A 19,777-nucleotide genomic window follows, 5' to 3' on the forward strand; every position below is an offset into this window, starting at 1 on the left:
GGAGGATCATTCATAGAGTGCACTTCTACATAATGCACAGAGGCAGTTATCAATGAAGAGAGGAACGCACAAAATGACCGCGACAGAATTAGAAAGCAGCCCACCGCTGTAAAAGGTGAACAGCTGTTTAACGGCAGGAGAACTTAAAGCGTGAACAATAGCAATACCGATGTAAATTGTTCGTCGACCGCAAGTGCGCCCCTTTGACAAGTGCGCGAGTCGATACGTGTGTTTTTTGAGTGGATTAGCGACGCCAAAGGCGACTGAGGTTGGTAAACCTGTCGTACTAAATTCGGTGTCGTGTACTCTATCGGCGAGATCTGCGAGGTAGCTGTGCACGTCCACAACGAAGTATGTTCAGTTGGTGTTGTGGCGGCGAATCATTTACGATCACGCTCATCCAATTTGTGGAAGGAGGAGATGGGGAGGGGAGGCGGCGGGAAGGGGGGCGGGAACGAGGATGTTCAGCTTAGCGATAATTGCTCTTCATTGTAAACTCATACGAGATAAAACTCGAGGGTTTAACGAACCACCACTCATTCTCGTCGTTACAGTAGCTCAACAGAGGAGGCGAAAAAAATGGATACAAAAGAGGGCCTCTGTGAGCAATAAGAAGTGGCCTTCGCGTATTAAAAGGAGAATAACACTCCTATTTGTTGTTGTTGTTTTTTGCTAGTCATGTTCTTTTTCTTTCGTTAAGCATCCGGTTCGGGTGAGGGAGCCACTTTGCCTCTGAAGTCCTCTGCGCCGTCCCAGCACTTTGGCTTCACCGTGTTCAGCGTGAGCGCGACCATTGGTGACACGCAGGCCTGCATCCCGTCACACGCAAGCTGGACAACAAAACTAACACTTAAGAGCACCGCCAGGGTTCCTACGACGCTCATCGTGATGGAGGCGCTCACAAAGGCCTCGTACGAGGTTGGCACGGCGACTTGGTTTCCTTTGACCGCCACACCTTGCGGCAGCGCCGCGCGTGTTGCCTTGGTGAGGTAAAGATGCATCTCCTTGTCCGCTACGACGTACACGAGCACCAGCGTGACGACAAACAGGAGCGCGCCGCTCATGCACACCAACACGGCAACATCCTTGAAGAATGGAAGATACGGCAGCTGCAGAGTGGCCAACGAGAAGAACGAGAACCACTGCAGCAGGGTTGCGGTGCCGGTCATGTTTTTTTTTTTCCTTCTTCTACAGCGCGCTCACTGACGCACTGAGGCACCAGAGAAACGCGACAAGTACAATTGATTGTACAACAACACAACGGCCTTGTAGAACGGACAGTTGAACACACAGAAAGGCTCTCGACGGTCCTGGAAGCGTAAAGGGAAGAGACCCCATATGCGAGAAAGGAAGTACAAAAAGAAGGTTGTTGTGCAAGGAAGAGGCAAAGGAGTATGAAAGAACATCGCAGAGGCTCGTCGATACGTGTGCAACGCAACGCAGTCCCTTCAAGCACGTCGCGTAAGGGAGAAAAATGCAACGCGAAGAGCGCGTTATGCTCACACAAACAACCTATTTGAGAGAGTGTGAAATAGATCATTGCGCAACCTCAAACGCACGCACGCACCCAGATGCTGCGTAGTTGAAGCATCACCACTTCAAAGCGTAAACACGGCGAGGAAAAAAAAGTATACAAACATACTCTAATTAGATTTCGTTACTAAGAAGTAGATGAAAAAGAAAGTCCTCATCGGGGGGACTCTCCATCGTCGTCGATGTTAAACAGGTCAGGTAAATCACAGCAACAAAAGGAAAATCCAAACGCGGGTAAATGCAGAAGAGCCGCACAAACAGCGCTCAGTGAGAGTTCAGTCAGCAGGAAGCGAATGGTAGCCTACATCAAAGAAACACCCGTAACAATAACAATAATACGCTAGCAAAAAAAAAAAGGGGAAAGAGCGTGTCCACTCATACATAGACACCGACACGCACATGCGCATGAACCGATGCTGCAAAAAAGAACGCCATTACGAGAACAAGAGAAACGTAAAGGAAAAGGCTATAAAGCAACAATCCGCTACGTCGCAACTTGAAAAGCACCCCGCAACGTCAAAGCCACAGAGAGAGTGAGAGAGCGATTATAGAAACGAGACGGAATTCAACAGACAGAACCCAAAAAACTCAAACTACGGAGGGAGGGGGGAGGCGAGCAGAATCTGCGAACTGAAAAACAAAAGTAAGAGAAGCGAATACTGAGTAAACGGAGCAGCGCACAGCACTATAGATGACTTACACCGACGCTCTTTTCTGTAGTTGCTAGTACGCTGCAGGGGAAAAGTGGGGGATCGTGTCGTTGGGGGTGGGGGGCAGGGTTGTTGTCATGGTGATGTTCTATGGTTCATCCCCACGCTCCTTTTTCTCTTTCGGTGAACAAGTGAAAGGAGAAAGGCGCTTCAGCAGAAACGAAGAAGTGACAACCACACACAACGAAACTACTTCTCGGTTGGTTTCTTCTCTCCCGAAAGCTGCCAACCACAAATGTAAAATTAGAAGAAAAACTGGAACGTTTCTACAGAAAAGGCCGCTCAACTTCGCCGTTAAGTTCGTTTGATAGAAGGCGTGCCACCTCCAAAAGAAAAAGGTTGAGGGAGTTTTAGAGTGAGGCTTTTTGCAAAGCAATGCGTGCCTCTGCAAACGAATGCTCGAAGCGTTTACACGTTTTTGCGGCCGTCCACGATGTCCTCCACTTCATCTACGGAGGAGGGAACGTGGGCGAGAGCAATCCGGCACACTACCGGATTGTCGCGCCTGCCCGCCTGCACCTGCTGCGGCGTCAAGACGGGGTACGGGTTCACCGCGACACGGCTGCTGACAAAGGGATCCTCGATGTCGAGGAACATGCGGAACTTCGCCAACTCCTCCGCGTTGTAGCAGCGATCGAGGTGGTGGCTAATGACGAGGCAGTGACTGGGGTTCACATGTATCTTCTCCGCCGCGCGCAGGTAGAGATCCAAATGTGGCTGACCCTTGATCTTGCGGTCGTGGGCTTCCTCACCGTCGATGGAGGCGACGAACAAGCGCGCCATCTGGGGGTTGGACGACAGGAGACCCTTCAGACTCCGCGTGTACGACACCACGGCGAGCGCGACGCCGTTGTCGACGAAGTCCTTCAGCAGGCGGAACAGACTCGGCACCGCCGGTGGCGGCGAGCGAAGCACCATCTCCGCCATCTCCGCCACCTTCGCGTTCGCCAGGCCGTACCGCGTCTCCACTATTTCGGCGTCTTCAGGGGTGCCGAGCTCCAGGTAAATGCCGCGGCTCTGCAGGATCTGATGAATGCCGCTGAAGGCAATCTCCCCATCCTCCTTCTGGTACACGACCTTCTCAATGAACTCCTCCGGGTTCAGCGGGGGAATTGGCCGGTTGTGCAGCACGCGGTAGGTGTCAAACAGCGTCTCCAGCGTCTTGTACCACGACCGGTAGCTGTACTCCAGCACGTTGTGGAAGAGGCAGTCCGACAGCAGCACCACCCCGTCGATCTGCGCCACCTGGCTGTGACTTGTGCGCGGGATGGACCAGCGCAGGTTCGCAGGGGTGTTGCCAAAGCCAGTGTGCAGGTGCGCCCGCACCCCTGGCATGCCGTGTACGAAGCGCAGGCTCGAGCCGGAGATGAGCTCGTAGGTGATCTGCTCCTGGTCCACCGACACCCGCAGCGTCGCACCCCGCCACTTCACCGTGAAGTGGTAGCGCTCCATACCGGCGGGTAAGATCGGGTTCACCTCGAGCCCTTTGTGCGAGCACCGCACGCCGCCGCAGCCGAAGATGAGGCCTTGCGAGGTGGCCGCGATGGCGCCGAAGTGAAGTCCGCCCTCCGCCGAGTAGACGATGTTGTCGAGGTCAATGTTGGCGAGTGATTTCAGCAGTGGTATGGGCTGCGCGAAGCTGAGCCGCGCGCGGCACAGGGCGTGCATCATGACCAGAAGCGACACAGGGGAGTCGAAGGTGCAGAGTGGGTAGTAGTACTCAAAGTTGTTGGCGAAGTCGCGCTGGTCGAACTCGTCGGGGTAGAGCAGCATGCCAAGCAACACCTCCGGCACGTCGATCAACTTCCGACGGTAAATGTGGATCGGGTGATAGTTGAGGTGCAGCGGGTGCAAGGCGCGCTCATCGCCCCAGTCGGTGAGGTTGCCGAAGTTGTCGTGCACCATGTACACCTGCAGCCGCTCGTGCCGCTGCGGCACCACGATACCGGCAGCCACGGCGCGCATCTCGTTTAACTCGCTCTGCGTCATGCCGAGCGAGCTTAGAGCGGTGCTGATCTCCTCCTTCGTCAAGTGGGCCCGCTGCCGCTCGAGAAAAGCGAGGGCGGCGGTGATGTGACGACGGGCGGAGATGTTGACGTAGAAGTTGCCGGCGGCGTTGCTGTTGTACTGGTCGGTGCCCGCGATGTTGTCCAGACGGAAGACGGTGTGGGCGTCCTGCCACTCCCCACACAGAGGCCAAATACGGGCCGACTCCATCATCAGCTCCAACAAAAGGAGGCGGTCCTCAGCGGATATCGACTCCGCGGCCTCGTCGTACAGGGCGATCAAATAGCCAATCTCCGCGTTGACGTGGAAGCGCGCGTTGCTGACGTTGGCGAAGTGGGTGGTGTGGACGCCGTTGATGGTTGTCAGCGGAAAGACGGCGCCGCGGTCCATAGCCAGCGTACGGGCGTACTTGCGCGACTGCGGCACCATGTGGTAGACGCTCTTCAGCAGACGCAGGCACGCGTCGGGCTGGGTGATGATGTAGTACATGCCGTAATAGATGTACTCGGAGAGGTTAAACTGCAGGCCGTCTCCCGCGGCGGAGAGGCCAGAGCGGGAAAGACCGCCCTCCACGCCGTGGCTTACGTTAAACATGCGAAAGGCGTTGTAGATGAGGGGCAACTTGCTGCGGTTTTGGATCATCTCGTCCTGCAGCGTCACGTCGCAGTCGTTCGTCTTCCAGAACGGCTCCAACGCGGCGCGCTGGTCCTCGATCAATTCTCTTACGGTGGGGAAGGTGCGGGGAGAGGGTTCCCCGTTTCCGCGGCGGTGGCAGGCGCGGAACGTCACGACGATGCTGTTCGGCAACGTCTCCGGTGTCAGCGGCATCATGAAGCGCTTTTTGATGCTGTACGACTTCTGCGCCTTGTTGGCGTTGCGGAAGGCGCTGTAGTTCCACTGGTTGGGCCGCAAAAAGGTTGCCGGGGTGGAGTACTCCTTGCCCTCTGCGTTGCCGCAGCTGCTGCCGCCGCCGTCGCGGCCCATGCCGCTGTTGCTGTACCGGTCGCGGTTGTACATGTGCGACGACTCGCCGTCGGTGTTCTGCTTGTACGGGGTGCTCTCCACCTCTGCCTGAAGAACGCGATAGGTGCTGCCGTAGTTCACGACGCAGTCCACCTCCGTGAAGGTGGTCACGTCGACGCCGGAGGAGAGCGAGCACTGGTTCACGTGGTCCATCTGCATGTGCGACACCTCCCACGCGTCTTGGTCTATCGCGAGCAGCACCACGAGCTCCACACGGTAGTTCAGGTCGTTCTGCGTGCGGTGCAGCATGCGCTGCTGGTGGGCGTCGAGGCCGCCCTCCGACGTGCTGTCCGCGATGTGGTTTGTGGTGCCGTAGGAGCCCATGAAGCCGGTGTTAGGCCCGTTCGAGTCGCTCTTGGCTGACATCGGCGAGTCCATCGCCCCAAAGCGGAAGTTGCTGTAGCACACCTGCGAGCCCCACATGCTCAGATCACTGCGACCCACCGTACGGATGTAGTGCGTATCGAAGATGAGACCCCCGTCGGAGCTCATGACGTCGATGCACTCGCTGCGGTAGGCGCCGTCGTCGAGGTTCAGCCGGCGTTCCGGCATGGTGGATAGCGTGCCCGACTCGCCATCGAGCAGGAAATCCATATCTACCGTACACAGGCTGGCACCGAGCTGATTTGTTTTGGGGATTCCCTTGAAGCCGGGGCCGTCGACGACTTCTTCGTGGTACACACCGTTCATGATCACCTCCGTCTCGAAGCCGACAGTTTCTACTTCACTCAGGTGGCGCAATCCAATGTTGCCGTTGGTACTGTAAAGAACGTTGTCGGTGACACTGTTTGAGACAAACGCAGACGCCTCCGTGCTTTGCATGATGTCGCGTCCGTCCAGGAGGAAAATTGGCTTCTTAGGGACTTCATAGTCCCGCGCAAGCAAAGAGTTCATCATTCACCTGTAACGGATTTTCCCCAAACTATACAGTATTCCCGTTCTATCACAAACGGACGTGAGCTGCACAAGACGGCACGGGCTGGTTTGACAAAAGTGAATTCGAGGATTAATGTGCTGCGCACCAAACCAAAAAAAAGGGCACCACGAGCAACCGATCAGCGCAAGGAAGAGCAACGCACTGATCAGTGCTGTTTTCTCCTTTGAAACGATGTCTTTTTTCTGTTGTTAGTAAAAGCTACAACGTTTCAGCGCGCTACGAAAGCCCAAAGAAAAAAAGCTGTCAACAAGAAATAATACGAAAGCCACAGCCACCTCACAACGTCGATAAAGAGATCCCCGCCTTAAGACGCGAGTAGCCACGTCAACACAATTGGAAGAAAAAAAGAGAGCGCAATCCACTCCTTATCGCTGGCATATATATGTGTTTTTTTCCGATAGGGGAAAAATCATACACAAATTACAAGTAGCAATGAAAGCGAAAAGGAAAGGAACGCGACAGCACTTTGTGGAGAAGATACAAAACAAAAGGAAATAGAAGAGACGCTTACAAGTATTTAGGAACCAAAGAGAAAATAAATCGCTCTCAGGGAAAAAAAGGAAGACAAACCGGAGAGAGAGAGAGAGGGGAAGAGAAAAACAAAAAAAAAAGAAGAAAGGCGTCCTTCAGAACGCGTCTGTAAGTGTGAAGCGCAGGCAACGTGTGCGGTATATGAATTGCAGACCTTCGTTCCTCCGAAATAACAAGAGGTTTGGCAGAACCGAAATCGAAAGGAGGATTAAGAAAAGGAAGAAAAACAAAGAGATGGTTTTGTTTTGGAGTAATAATTAAAGAAAAAAAATGTCGAGGATCCGGCCGCGATGCGACGCTTCAGTATACCCTGCTGGTTCCCTCTGTCCTCGATCGTTATTATTCTTTTGAATAAAGCACACCTAACATGTAGAACTTATCCAACGTTGTTCTAGTAGAATGGAGGTCGAAACACACAGTGCAAAGAGAAGCAGTAGAGCTTTGGGGCGACCTTCTAACGGGGGGAAAAACACACACAAAAGGAAACTCCGGCGATGTCGAGAGACCACGAGGACGTGATACAGTCCACGTGTGAGTCATTACGGTCATCCAAAACGCATAGGAAGAGTGCAGAGATCAAGTGAGAAGTGAGAAGTGGAGTGAAGGTGTCGGACTTGGATGCGCTGTCGTGGTGCAACAGCAATGCACAGCGGAGCAGCAACACCTGACAGCAAAGCGTGCGCTTCAGCACGACGGCCGTTGCATGTGCAGTCAGAAGATGCCTGTGAAACCGAATCACTAGCCGCATCTACTGAGACCACGACACAACGCAGTTTGCTGCAAAATGCTCTTTTTCCTTTTTACGAGAGCGTTAAAAAAAGATGAAGTTGTGGAGACTCAATGACACTATTTTCTTTTTTTAGCTGTTCACCCTGTTTCTATATCTGCGCAGAACTTGTTCAACCAACGCCGTTTTTTGAACCGTTAGGGAGCAACCTTGAAGCACAGAGCTCCACATACACACACACACACACACACAAAAAGGATCATCTATACCAGTGCCACGAAGCGAACAACAATCTACGAACGCAACGGAGTCCCACCGCCGTAAAAATATAGTTTTGGAAGAGAACCAAACCAAGAAGGAAATAACTGTTGCTGCTTCGTTTGATTCTTAATGCATCGGCCCCATGGCAGTGAACAAAAAAATCTCGAGAAATCAGAAAAAAAAGGAGAACAAATACATCATCACGTCGCACAGCATTGGCTCACCGCTCGCGTTGCTGCGGCTTCGAGCGCAGCCGCTCTCGCGCTTGCATGAGCTGCAGCTCCCCGGGCGTGTAGAAGCGCTTCGAGTTTGGCCCGTCCTTCCGCACCGGCCGCGCCGTCTGCGCTTTCCGTGCCTGCGACGCCGTGGTAGAGCGGTAGCTCTCCCCACCGCGACGCGATGCTGAGGGCTGCGGCGCCGTGGCGAGCTCCGCGTTCACCCGCTGCGAACCCAGCACACTCCCCACCGGCGGCGACACTCCCACGCGCCCGCTGCCCAACGCCGGTGCAACGGTGATGTACGGCGGTCCACTGACGACGGCGTCGCCTGGGGCAACCCGATTTTCCGCCGGCCGGCCAAAGTAGAAGTAGTCGTCATCCACATCTGCCCAGTCATGCCGCGCTCCCACACTCACACCGCTGTTGTAGGGGTCTAAGGCGTTGACACGTGCGTCGGATGCGTCGCTATTTAAGAGGGCAGCAGGAATGGTCTGCGGAGCAACGCGATGGAGGTATTCCGTGTTGACCGCAAAGTTGCCACCGGAGATGCTCGTCATCGGCTCACGCGCGACAACGCCCATGCCTGAATCCAGACCGTTGCCGACCCCATCACTGCCACCGGCACCAACAGGAAAAGCCGAGTGAGGCAGCTGGGTCAGTTCTTCTATGGTGGAGCGGCGGCGCTGCTGCTGTTTCTGTTTAGGCGAGACAACTATGCCACCGTTTCGCTCATACAACCGGTTGCCTCCACCACTGTTTTGGTCGTTCCTATTCGCGTCCGTTGACAGCGACGGCATGACCACTTTTGGCACCACACTCAACGACACCGCCGCAGGTTGTTGTTTCGGCGAGACGGTAGCGGCAAACGGGCCACTGGCGGCGGAGTGCGGCGGACGTCCGGCGGGTGCCAGACTCCATGGGTCCTCGCTAAATCCGTCAAGATGCACGGCGCGTGTTGCGGGCGCGAACGCCGCGTCGGTATTCGGCACAGTACGTACGTTTTGGAAGACAGTCTGAATACTAAATCGTTCTTCCGCTGCTACGTTAGGCGAAGAGGCGCCGTCAAGACGCACGTCGCGCACCAACGCGTCGGCGGGCACAAGAGGCACGGCGGCTGCCGCACCTTTCGTCGCGCCACTGCCGCTCTCCCCCAGAGGGACAGTCGCCCACCAATCACCATCATCCGCTTTTTGAGGAAGCGGCTTCAACCGCAGCGGCTCGCCCGCGTCAGGCACACCGCTACTCTCCGCACGAAGCTGTGACCCACGCATGGTGCTTCTTGCGGATGTCGAAAATCCAAAATCCCCACCACCACCGCGCTGTGCGTCTTTCTTGGTGGACGAGGCGAGAGACTGCGCCAGCTGCGGAGGAGGGGCAGGGGAGCCTCGAAGACCCGGTTTGGCAGGGGGAGCAGACGCGCTCCGCGACGACCTCTTTGCACCCTGCGATTTAGCACGCGGGGGCGGAGCCACGACGGATGTGGAGGCTGGATGCGACCGCGGCGGACGCGCGCCGGCCTTGGACAAGAAGCTCGCCGTCACACTCTGCGCCACCGCCGTGAGGCACTTTTCGAGGCGGCGGTACAGCTCCTCCATCTCCACGTCCTGCGGTGCCCCGGCGAGGTCGTTGCCGTCCCACTCATTCTTGCGGATACGCGAGACTTTATCTTTACAGGCCAGGAGCGCGTCCTTGGCCGCCAACAGCGGTCGCAGCGAGCTGAGGCGCAGCGCGTGCCCCGCAGGAGCTGCAGGAACAGAGGCAGCGGCGGTGGCAGCTGCTTCAGCCTTCGGTTTCTTCTCCGAGTGTGGCACTTCCTTCTCGATTTCATGAGACGAAAAAGCCCTCCCACTTGGTTGAGGAACACCTGTTTGATCGGGCAAGCTGATGCCAGCGGTGGCAGGAGGCGGTGGCAGCAGCGGAAGCCCCAAATCAGGGGGAGCGGGCATCTGTGGCTCTACGGCATTCTGCGTCGGTGCCGCTGCTGCTGCAGCGAGAGGTGACGACGACGAAGCTGACGATCGCGAGGTGGCTGTGGAGGAAGAGGAGCTGCGTGAGCTGCCGGGGGAGGCCCTCGCTGCGTTGCTCCGCCGTAGTGTCGCCGCCGCCGTCGCTGGGGGTGGTGGCGGCAGCTGCGGCGGAGGAAGCTTTCCACTGGAGATGACCTGGAGAGACTGCAGTGCGTGTTCGCTCGTCGGCTGGCCGGCATGTTGCGAGACGGAAGTCGAGGAAGAGCCGGAGCGCGGCTCTGCTGCTCTCTCTTTGTCCGCATCCTGCTGCATGAGCGTGGTGTAGAAGATGGCGGCTGCACTACCAACCTCCTCTGCCGCTGTGGCGATCTTGGCGCGCAGCTCGTTCGAGTGCTGAATCATAATATCCCGCGGTCGCGCCGTGCCCACTTCTGCCGCTGCCGCTGTTGGTACGATGGCCGCTGTGGGCGGCAGGACGGCGAGGGCGGGTGCCCCATACGGCGCAAGAGGCGTAGGGACTGGCAGACCGGTTTGTGCAGGATGTACCTGCGGCACGGTCAACTGCGGTGGCGGGAGGAGCGGCTGGGGCGACGCTGCGGGAGGAGCTGCTCCGGTTTGTGGTGGTTGGAGGGAAAGAGTGCCATTGCTCGGCATCATCAATGGGACACCGGCCGTTGTTGTAGTCATTGCTGTTATCGTGCCTGCAGTTGCTGTGGTAGATATGCCGTCTCGGCAGTACCGCTGCAGTCGGGTGGCACACTTCTCCACAGCCTGCGTGCGGGCCAGCAACTTCGACCACTCCTTGTCCATGAGGTACACAACGGCTTTTGATTCATCTGCGTGGTAGCCGCCACCTAGCGAACGACTGCGAGAGCCGCGTGGGCGTGTGGCCGCTGTGCTTGAGGCGCTCCGTTTTTGACTCTTCGGACGCCCCTTCGACGCTGCCGGCACGGCCGACGACGCCGTTCGTGTGTTCGCCGCCTGTGCACGGTGGGTCTCGTGCCGCTGCTCGTCGCGCGACTCCTCCACACCCCAGATCTTGTCGTGTCGGTTTTTTTCCACCACTTGCGTCAGCAGCCGCATGACCTCCTTGTGCTTATCAACGCCCTTCACGAGCGAGTCCACGCGGTGCTGAATGTACTTGCGCATGACACCGTTGATGGCGCGCGAGACGGCGTGCACGGTGTTCTGCATGTCATCCACGGCTTCAAGAAAGCCCGCCTTCTCTTCCCAATCCACCGTGCGCAGTGCCTTGTTCAGGCGATGCATCCGTGCCAGGTGCGTGTTGATGCTTTCAATCAGGTGCATCACCACGACACGTCTGAAGGGCTTAGCGGCGGAGTAGTCCTCGAATTTTCGTCCTGTCCGTTTGCGATGGGTCTTGGACTTGACAGCGGTGACGCCCGGTGCGGAGCCCTTCATGGACTTCAGCACATCCCGCACCTGCCGACTCTCCGAGATGCACTCCTCCATCAAGTGCAATCGCTCCTCACGGTCCGGCACGTTGCTGGGCAGCGATTCCATCGGGTAGCGCTGTGCGAACGCGACGCAGCAGTCCTCGCTCTTCTGTAGAAGGAGTTCGATTTCATCGGCGGTCAAATACAGCGTCGGCTCCATGCTCTCCTGTTCCTCCACTGTGACTTTACGCATCGTGTCCGCAGCGGCCGCGTCCTTCTTCTTGACAAAGTCCTCTTGCCGTCGCACAAACGTTTTGAAGTGCTCCGGCAGCTCATTCGGGTCCACCGCCACACCCAAGGCGTTCACCACCGGCTCGTCCTCCGTGTGTTTCTTGCGCTGCTGTCGGATAGGAAAGGTGAAGACCAACCCGTCATCGAAGGGGACAAGTCGGCCCAGCAGCCCTTTGTGCCTTGCATCTCTATCGGTGCCGGCAGCGGTGTGCTTTGCCTGCGTGCCGTCAAGCCCATCCTCCTGCGGTGCATCGTCTTCCTCCTCTGCGCTATCGTCGGCGCTATGCCCCTCTCGCGCACGCCGCTTCGCTGACTCAGTACGCCTCCCGCCGGACTTTGAGCGGCCACGTCGGGGCAGCTGTGTCGCACCACCAAACAAGATCAGCGAGTGATCTTCACCGCACGGGGCGCAGCGGGTAAACGCGAGCGGCGGCAGCGCAGGACGCAGCTTCACCGCACTCCGCCACAGGTGTTCGCCCTGCGACGTCGGCACGAGGTTTAACTGCATCACCGTCGTCGCCGGCGCCGCGGCATTGGTGCCTGCCTCCTCCAGCGAGCACTCAAAGCCGCCCACCACCATCATTCGGCAGCCCACCACACAGCACTCATGTCCGGCCCGCGCGGCGGCCTCACCACGGCACCGCAGTCGCTCCCACCGCTCATTCACCATATCGAAGGCCCAGCAATCGCCCTGTGCCTCGTTGTGCGCGTTGTAACCGCCATAGACGATCATGTACGGGCCGTAACGGACGGCGGTGTGCAAGAAGCGCGGGCCGGGTCCTGCCAGCTCCTCCTCCGCGGTGGTGGTAGTGGCGGTGGTGGCGGCCGTCTCGCTGCCTTCTGTCCTGCTCCTTGTTGATCCGCTGCGGTCGCGTCGTGATCGGGCGAGCCCTGCCGCACTCGCCGTCGTGATGAGCCGCACCGCGTAGGTGTCGGGGTTGATGGCGAGCAGTTGCCCCGACACGCGCAGCTCCTCCGTCAACCCACCGAAGACGAAAATCTCCTTTTCAAAGTGCACCGCCGTGTGGTAGGCGAGGGGGAAGGGCTGCGCGGGCTGAATGGCACGCCATGCAAGGTCGCTCAGGTTCATGTCGAACAATAGCGAGACGAAGCCGACGGTGGGTGTGACGGCACCGTGCGTCGAGGCGGGGTGGGCCGCCGGTCCACGAGTCGCAGCGGCCACCCCGCCGACAAGCCCACTGCCACGCCGAAGCAAGGGGCAAAGAAAGTTGTAGCGCGGTGCCCGCATCGGATCTCCCGTCCACGCCTTCGTCACCTCCTTTGACGCCGCCACCCCACCCGGGCCGATGCCACCCACGACGACAACGCGATCCAGCGGCTCCACGACAGTCAAGGTGTGGCCGTAGTGACCCGCTGGGACGAGCTGCCGGCCCTCTATGCGGCGCCAGTTCCCGGTGAGGACGGAGAACTCGTAGAGCTCGTGCTCTACCTTGCGTGCCCCAAAGGAGAGGCCGCCGTACACGAGAAGGCGCTGCCCGCGATCCTTGCGACTGAGGTACGAGGCGGCGGCGTGGAAGGCCAGGGCGGTGGGGCGGAAGCGGCGATAGTCCAACGCGCTCATGTAGGAGACGTACCGCAGCACGTTATAGTTGTGCGACACCGTGTCCTTCGGCGGGGCGAGGGAAGCCCAAACATCATGCCGGGACGCACCCGGCGGGAGCGCGGCAGAGGAAGCGCGGTCCCCGGCAATCGACTTTGTCTCCATGCTGGTCGCACTCGCAAAGCGCTTCAGCGGTGTCGAGGTGCTTTGCAGGCTGTTTGGATGGCGCTTCACGAGCCGGCCCTCTCCTTCCTGCGGGGTGCGACGACTCGCCTCCACCTCCGCCGCCGTGCGCTCCACGTCCTGCTGCTCCCTCCGTAGCGCGTCCAGCACGTCGTACCAGTCATTTGTCGCACGTGTGCCCGGCGGGGCTCCGATGCGTCCGCCGCTGCTCGCGGTCCGTCTCTTCTCCGGTTTGCCTTCGCCCAGCTCCTCCGCATCGCTACCATCACCATTGTTGCTGCTTCGGGACGACGACAACGACGTGTCAGCATCCTCGTTGTCCTCGTCGTCGCTGTAGTCCTGCTGTGCGTTCAGCTCCTCTAGACGAAGTGCGATGCCGTCGCCCACGTCGAGGGTGTGATCGTGCTGCTGTAGAAGGTCCTCCACGCGGACAGTGCGGGTGGCGACGGGATGACCCTCCGACGTCACCACCTCCACCTGCACGTCGCTACTGCCCACTGGAGGCACCTGAGGCGCGGGGTCCATTACGCAACGGCTGCGAAGCAACCCGGAAGCCAAAAAAAAAAAGGGATCTACAAACAGCTGCAACGTTGACGAGGAGATTGGGTGTTCAACGCTTCTTCGAGAGAACAAGGAGGGAGGGGAGGAGGGCACTATCGTTGTCCCTTGCTCCCCCTCTATTTATTGGTCTATTCTGGTAGGTATTCTTGTATGAGTATTCGTTCGTGGGTAAACTGGAAAAGCAAATATCCGTGAATTCGATGGCCAGCCGGCCTTCGAACACAGAGAAAGAAAAAGCGTGCGTTTATGATGTTTGTGTTGTATCTGTATCATGCAGCGGTGTAGGAAAAACACCGCTGTCCAAGCTGTTCTCGGACACCGCAGAATCCCTTAATTAGCGAGCGCAGGGAACCGGGTGTATTGGGGTGTTTCTATGACGCAGAGACGACGGCAACTCTCTTCGAAGGGCTACGCCGTCGAGTGGGGAAATTATTAGAAACAAGAGTTGTGCAGAGGAAACGAAAAGAAAGGAGTCCAGACACAACAAAAAAGTGCATAGGTCATCAAAGGAGCGATGGACGTGATGCATCCAGTGCATCGAAGACACTGAAGAAGAAGGGAGAAAAGAGGCACTCAGAATTTTGGTTCCTTGTGGCACAAATGCGGTACCATGGACAGGTGCCACAGGAAGTACCAAAGTATCTAAGGTAGCTTTGCATTACTTGCTAATGTACGCTGGTATGTTTAGGTTCAGTTACTCGAATACGCAAAAAGGGTTAAGGATGGCGCACGTCATCGGCACGCTTAGGTGAAGATAAGACATTGGAAGCTCTACGTGACTCGCTGCGCATAGCAAGAAGAGAGAAGCACGTGTGATGCACCGGGCAACGTCATACATCGGCAACCATACCACACAAAACACTCGTCTAGGGCCTCGAAGGCACCCGGCTGCCTTACGCGGCGCCACGCTCCCTTCTCTCCTGCGCACGCCGCAGCGCCTGCGCCACCTCGCCATCGGGGATCTCCGCCACATCGGTAAAGAAGTCGCTCACCTCGAGCAGCCAATCCACCTCCACGGCCGATGCCGTGCGCACAAGCGTGCCTGCATCGCCCTGCACCTCGAGACGGTCAAACACCATCCAAGTCGGAAGGGCACGGGTGCCGTGCGTCAGGGCAGATTGCCGGTGTAGACACACGTGGAGCGCGTCCCGCACGGTGCGAAAGAGGCGGGTGGTCGGGTCACGCCCTGTCACCTTCGATGCCGCTAGTGGGACCAGGTACGCCACCTGCGTAAAGAATCCCTCCAGCACCGCTTTGCGAAGAGCCACCGTGTCTACAACATTGCTCTCGGCGCGGTAGGTAGACTGCACCGGCACGTCCAGCTGCGTCATGAGACGGCGTAGTTGGTTGTACACCTGCACCGCTTGCTGCAGCGCTTGATGGCGCAGATAGTGCTCGTAGCAGTACCGCGCACCGTTTGCCTGGTTCTTGAAGAAACCGTGAAAGATGTGAAAGAGGGTGACGTGGTCGCTGTCGGGACAGTCGAAACGCGCGTGCGCCGTCGACGCCTCCGCCGCGCGAGAGGGCGGCCGGCTGAAGACGTTGCCCACCTCCAACATCGCCGCCACCACCGCCGCGTCCGCCGCACAGCCGTGCTTTGGCGCCATGAGCAGCATCCGCGCCAGACAGGCGTCGACCGGCAGCTCCGCCATGCGTCGGCCAAAGTCGGTCAGCTCCAGTCCATCGTCCACCGCACCGAAGTAGAGGAGCTGGTAGAAGGCGTCGCTGAGTCCTTGATCCGACGGTGGGTCGATGAAGGGGAAGTCACACGGGTTTGCGACACCCAGCTTGAGCAAGAGCAGCACGGTATTCACAATATTGGTGCGTAAGATCTCCGGGTGCGTCTGCGCGGGAAAGCTGGCGAAGTCGGCCTCCGTGAAGAGGCGAAAACACTTGCCGGGGCACGTACGACCCGCACGGCCCTTGCGCTGCTCGGCGGACGCTTTGCTGATCACAGCAGGGAGGAGAAAATCCACACGTGCCTCGGCGTTGTAGAGGCTCTGCTTTTGATAGCCGCAGTCTACCACGTACACGACGCCGTCAATGGTGACCGAGGTCTCGGCGATGTTGGTGGCCAGCACAATCTTGCGTGTGTCAGGCGGATAGGTTTCGAACACTTTTTGCTGATCTTTGAGGCTGAGAGAACCGTAGAGAGGTAGCACGACGGCACGTGTGGGTCGGGCACGAGACGTCGAACAAGCGCACATGCTTGTCGTAGCGGCATCTTCGCTTGCACTAGAGCCGGGCGACCGGCCGGAGAGATCGTTCTTCTTTTCGTTCAACGAGTCGCTACGGACCTGGAGCGCGTTCCCAAGTTGACTGGCAGCCTTTTCAATCTCTGCTTCACCTGTGAGAAAACACAGAATATCACCGGCCGGCTCGCGCTCGTGCAGCTGCCGCGCACACGCCACCGTCGCCTCCACGTAGTCCTTCACCGACTGCGGCGTGTAGAAGAGCTCCACGTTGTACATGCGGCCCGACACGTGCAGCAGCGGCGCAGTGGGGAAGTAGGAGCGGATCTTCTCCACATCCAGCGTCGCCGACATCACAACCAGACGAAACGACGGACGTCGCAGGAGAAGTCGCTTCAGCAAGCCCAGCACCACATCCGTGTCTATCGTGCGCTCGTGCGCTTCGTCCACGACGACTACGCTGAACTTATGCAGATCGGGATCGGAGAACGCCTCCCGCAGCAGCATACCGTCCGTCATGTAGAGCACCCGCGTTGCGTCAGACTGGCGTGAGTCGAAGCGGACGTGGTAGCCCACCTGCGCACCGAGCAGCACATCCATCTCGTCTGCGACGCGGGTGGCGACGGAGACGGCGGCGACTCGGCGCGGCTGCGTACACGCGACGAGCCCGGTGAACTCGTCTTGCAGCTCAGCGATGAAGTGCGGTACCTGCGTTGTTTTGCCGCTGCCGGTCTCACCGACGAGAAGTGTCACGGGGTGATCGCGCACCGTCTCCTGGATGGCCGTGCGCTTGCCGTAGACGGGCAGTTTTTGTCGGGTGGAGAGCAGGCGGTAGTAGCGTGAGGAAAACGGTTGTTTTGTGAAAGGGTTTACTTCCTGTTTCGACTCGGATGAGTCCACGGCTTTGGAGGCCGGGAGGGAAGAGGACACAGAGCAACCGTCACGCGCCACAACGGCCGGAGAAGTGTCACACATACCCTCCCCCGCAGGTAAGTCCTCACGGGGTCTCTTGTGCGCCATGCAGTTCTTCGAGTTAAGGAGGTGGCGAGGCAAAAAGAGATTGAAACACATGAGACAGGGAGAGAGAGGGAATTGGATGAAGACAGACGTGATGGCGACTTTTGGTGTCTTTTTCAAGGAAGGGGGAGCTACATTTGTTCGTCTTCAATGGATCAGCACGACGAGTGGTTGCCCACCGCTTGAGCTACTTACCCCCACGTACGTACCATGACATTCTTCCACCAGCAATGAGATTACAGAAGCTGCTTAAAACTAGAGAAAGACGCATATGCCCGGTCTCCATTGTTCGTAGCGGCGAAAGACAGCCCAATCGAAACAAATGTGCAGGAGCTAGGGAACTGCTTGGATGTCTTTTTCTTCTTCTTCTTTCATCTTGGAGTGATTGTGCCAAATCCGTATAGCGCAAGAAACCTACAGAAGAACTAAAACAGCGAAAAAAAAGTCGGTCAAATCACTTCCACACACACACACACACAGTCGCCCTCACAAACACGGCAGTGGACGTCCTTTTGCACACCGCAACGCCGTGAAGAGGAGCACAGCAATGGAGACCTTCTGCGGATCCGCAGCGCTGCTCAGGAAATCGAGGAGACGGCGGTAGGAGCAGACCACATTGCCTACCTGCCTTCAATTCTTTCTCATTGGCCTTGTGCGTGTTATTCCTGGGATTGTTGCTGCAACTGTTGTTGTTGCTGCTGCATCATAGCCAGCATCTGCTGCATCATAGCTTGCATATTGTCGGATGGCGCCGCAGCCGAAGCCGCAGCAGGGACAGGAGACGAGCGAGCGTTATTGGAATTCGAGCTCTGATTCGGTGAAGCGCTGGCACTCGCAGAGCCAGCGTTGTTGTGTGCTTGCTGCTGCGGCTGCTGCTGCATGTTCATCATCATCTGCTGCATCATCGACATCATCTGAGCCTGGGGGTCGGGTGATGCTGCTGCTGCTGCTACCGGTGCAGGGGAAGCGCTGCCGGTGTTTATCGAAGGCGCAGCGGGTTCGTCGTTGTTCCCGCCTAGGCTCGTCTCCACGACAGGCGGGAAGCTAACACGACGTTGAATGTACTTGCGCTGCAACAATATCGCACCACGTCGCTCCTTTGGATCGCCCATCACGTGATCTTTGATGGGCTGCAGAAGCCGTGGAAGCTCCAGATCGATGCTGCTCTTCAAGAGTCGAATCCAACCTCGCTTTTCCAGCTTCTCCATGTCCGGGAAGTCCTTCGAGTCCACCTTTGTCAAAAAGTTGCGTATTTCCGCGCACGATGGAAAGTTGTTCTCGCTCACGTGATAACGACTCGCCAGCTCTTTGCAGATGACGCTGTACTCCTCGTAGAAACGCTCCTTCGCCTTGGATTTGCCGAAGACAGACGGTAAGCGAGTTCGATAGGTGGCGCAGACGAGCGCAAACAAGAGCACGTCACTGGCGCGCCGCATCATAGACGTCACGCGGCGGTCAAGGGACTGCAGCGGAATGGTGACGATGAGCTCGTAGAGCAGATCCTCCTTTTCCTTTTCAAACAACGCGTGATCGGTGCCGTCGCGATACGGCTTGTCCCAAAAACTCGAGACGTAGAGTCGCGGCGGCTCCGTGCTGCGAAGTAGATTCGACAGATTCCAGTAGAGCGACCCGTACACCCGCATCAGCTCCTGCGGCCGCACCGAGTCTGCCTTGTTCATCACAATCCGAATCTTACTCTCGTGGTCCTTCAGCGACTGGCCAAAGACCTGCCGCAGCTCCGGCCCGGCGTCGAGTTTCGTCGGGTCAAAGAGGAAGAAGACGAGATCACTCTTCTCCACAAACCACCGGCACACCTCTGCGTAGTTGTAGCGACGGGCGTGGGCGTCACCGGCGGCCTCGAGGATGCCAGGCGTGTCCACAAAGGACACCGAGCGGAGAATGGGGTGCGGCGCCACGGCTCCGGCGAAACACTCGGAAAAGGCGTCACCGAACTGGGAAAGACCGCGAAAGGGCTGCCGCGCGTCGGCCATGAGCACTCGACCCGGAATCTGCTGCGGCTTCTCGCCGTACATAACCACCGTGAACTTGTCCGTCACGGGCTGCGGACCGGTGAGGAGGTAGTCGCCCTGGAGGAGGTAATTGATGAAGGAGGACTTGCCCGCCGAGAAGGGGCCGAGGAAGGTGACGAACGGCTTCTTTTGCTTGATGGACTCTGAGAACCAGGTGGGGCGGAAGACGTTGTACAGGTACCGCGTCTCCACCGGCTCGATGCGGTTGAGGTACGCTTGGGAGAGTTGCACTAAAATAGACTCGATGTGACGATCCCACGCGTCCTCCCGCTGCACCGCTTCGGGGACGGCATCGTCTGCGGCTTTGGGAGGCATCAGATTTGTTTTTCTTTTCCTTTTTAACACTCACAGAGGTTAATGCCCTGCAAGTGGTGTAGCAAGCAATCAGCGTGTATAGATGTACAGCGGAGAGGAAAACAAAAACTGCCGAAATTATTTCATCTACTGCGCTAACGACCAGTAACACACCAGGATCGTGCGCGCTATCTTTTGTTGTTGATGTTGACGGTTTTATTTTGTGTGTGTGCGTGTTGTGCGTCGATAGAGAAGAAAACGAAGAGAACGAAGAGGCGCAAGCAGGATCGGTAAGCAGCAGTCGAAAGAAGACCCGCCTTTCCCCACAAACCTGGAG

The 19,777-nt window shown here is 57.7% G+C and overlaps 5 protein-coding genes across 5 annotated transcripts; all 5 read right to left on the minus strand.

Annotated features, from left to right (window-relative positions):
* Positions 1-695: 695 nt before the first annotated feature.
* On the minus strand, positions 696-1,311 carry ABB37_03380 (hypothetical protein; the record flags this gene model as incomplete). Its single annotated transcript, XM_015800704.1, has 1 exon — positions 696-1,311. Exon 1 carries the CDS (start codon positions 1,167-1,169, stop codon positions 696-698), a length of 474 nt encoding a protein of 157 aa, XP_015660711.1. The 5' UTR covers positions 1,170-1,311.
* Positions 1,312-2,651: 1,340 nt separating this feature from the next.
* On the minus strand, positions 2,652-7,196 carry ABB37_03381 (hypothetical protein; the record flags this gene model as incomplete). Its single annotated transcript, XM_015800705.1, has 1 exon — positions 2,652-7,196. The coding sequence occupies exon 1, from the start codon at positions 6,168-6,170 to the stop codon at positions 2,652-2,654; it is 3,519 nt and encodes a 1,172-aa protein (XP_015660712.1). The 5' UTR covers positions 6,171-7,196.
* A 753-nt stretch (positions 7,197-7,949) lies between these two features.
* Positions 7,950-13,871, minus strand: ABB37_03382 (hypothetical protein; the record flags this gene model as incomplete). The annotated part of the gene is made up of 1 exon (XM_015800706.1): positions 7,950-13,871. One exon carries the CDS (start codon positions 13,869-13,871, stop codon positions 7,950-7,952), a length of 5,922 nt encoding a protein of 1,973 aa, XP_015660713.1.
* Positions 13,872-14,800: 929 nt separating this feature from the next.
* On the minus strand, positions 14,801-17,126 carry ABB37_03383 (ATP-dependent RNA helicase-like protein; the record flags this gene model as incomplete). The annotated part of the gene is made up of 1 exon (XM_015800707.1): positions 14,801-17,126. The coding sequence occupies exon 1, from the start codon at positions 17,117-17,119 to the stop codon at positions 14,801-14,803; it is 2,319 nt and encodes a 772-aa protein (XP_015660714.1). The 5' UTR covers positions 17,120-17,126.
* Positions 17,127-17,775: 649 nt separating this feature from the next.
* ABB37_03384 (hypothetical protein) lies at positions 17,776-19,633 on the minus strand (the record flags this gene model as incomplete). The annotated part of the gene is made up of 1 exon (XM_015800708.1): positions 17,776-19,633. The coding sequence occupies exon 1, from the start codon at positions 19,459-19,461 to the stop codon at positions 17,776-17,778; it is 1,686 nt and encodes a 561-aa protein (XP_015660715.1). The 5' UTR covers positions 19,462-19,633.
* Positions 19,634-19,777: the final 144 nt, after the last annotated feature.

This window comes from Leptomonas pyrrhocoris (genome assembly GCF_001293395.1).
Source record: "Leptomonas pyrrhocoris isolate H10 chromosome Unknown, whole genome shotgun sequence".
Classification (NCBI taxonomy): domain Eukaryota; phylum Euglenozoa; class Kinetoplastea; order Trypanosomatida; family Trypanosomatidae; genus Leptomonas; species Leptomonas pyrrhocoris.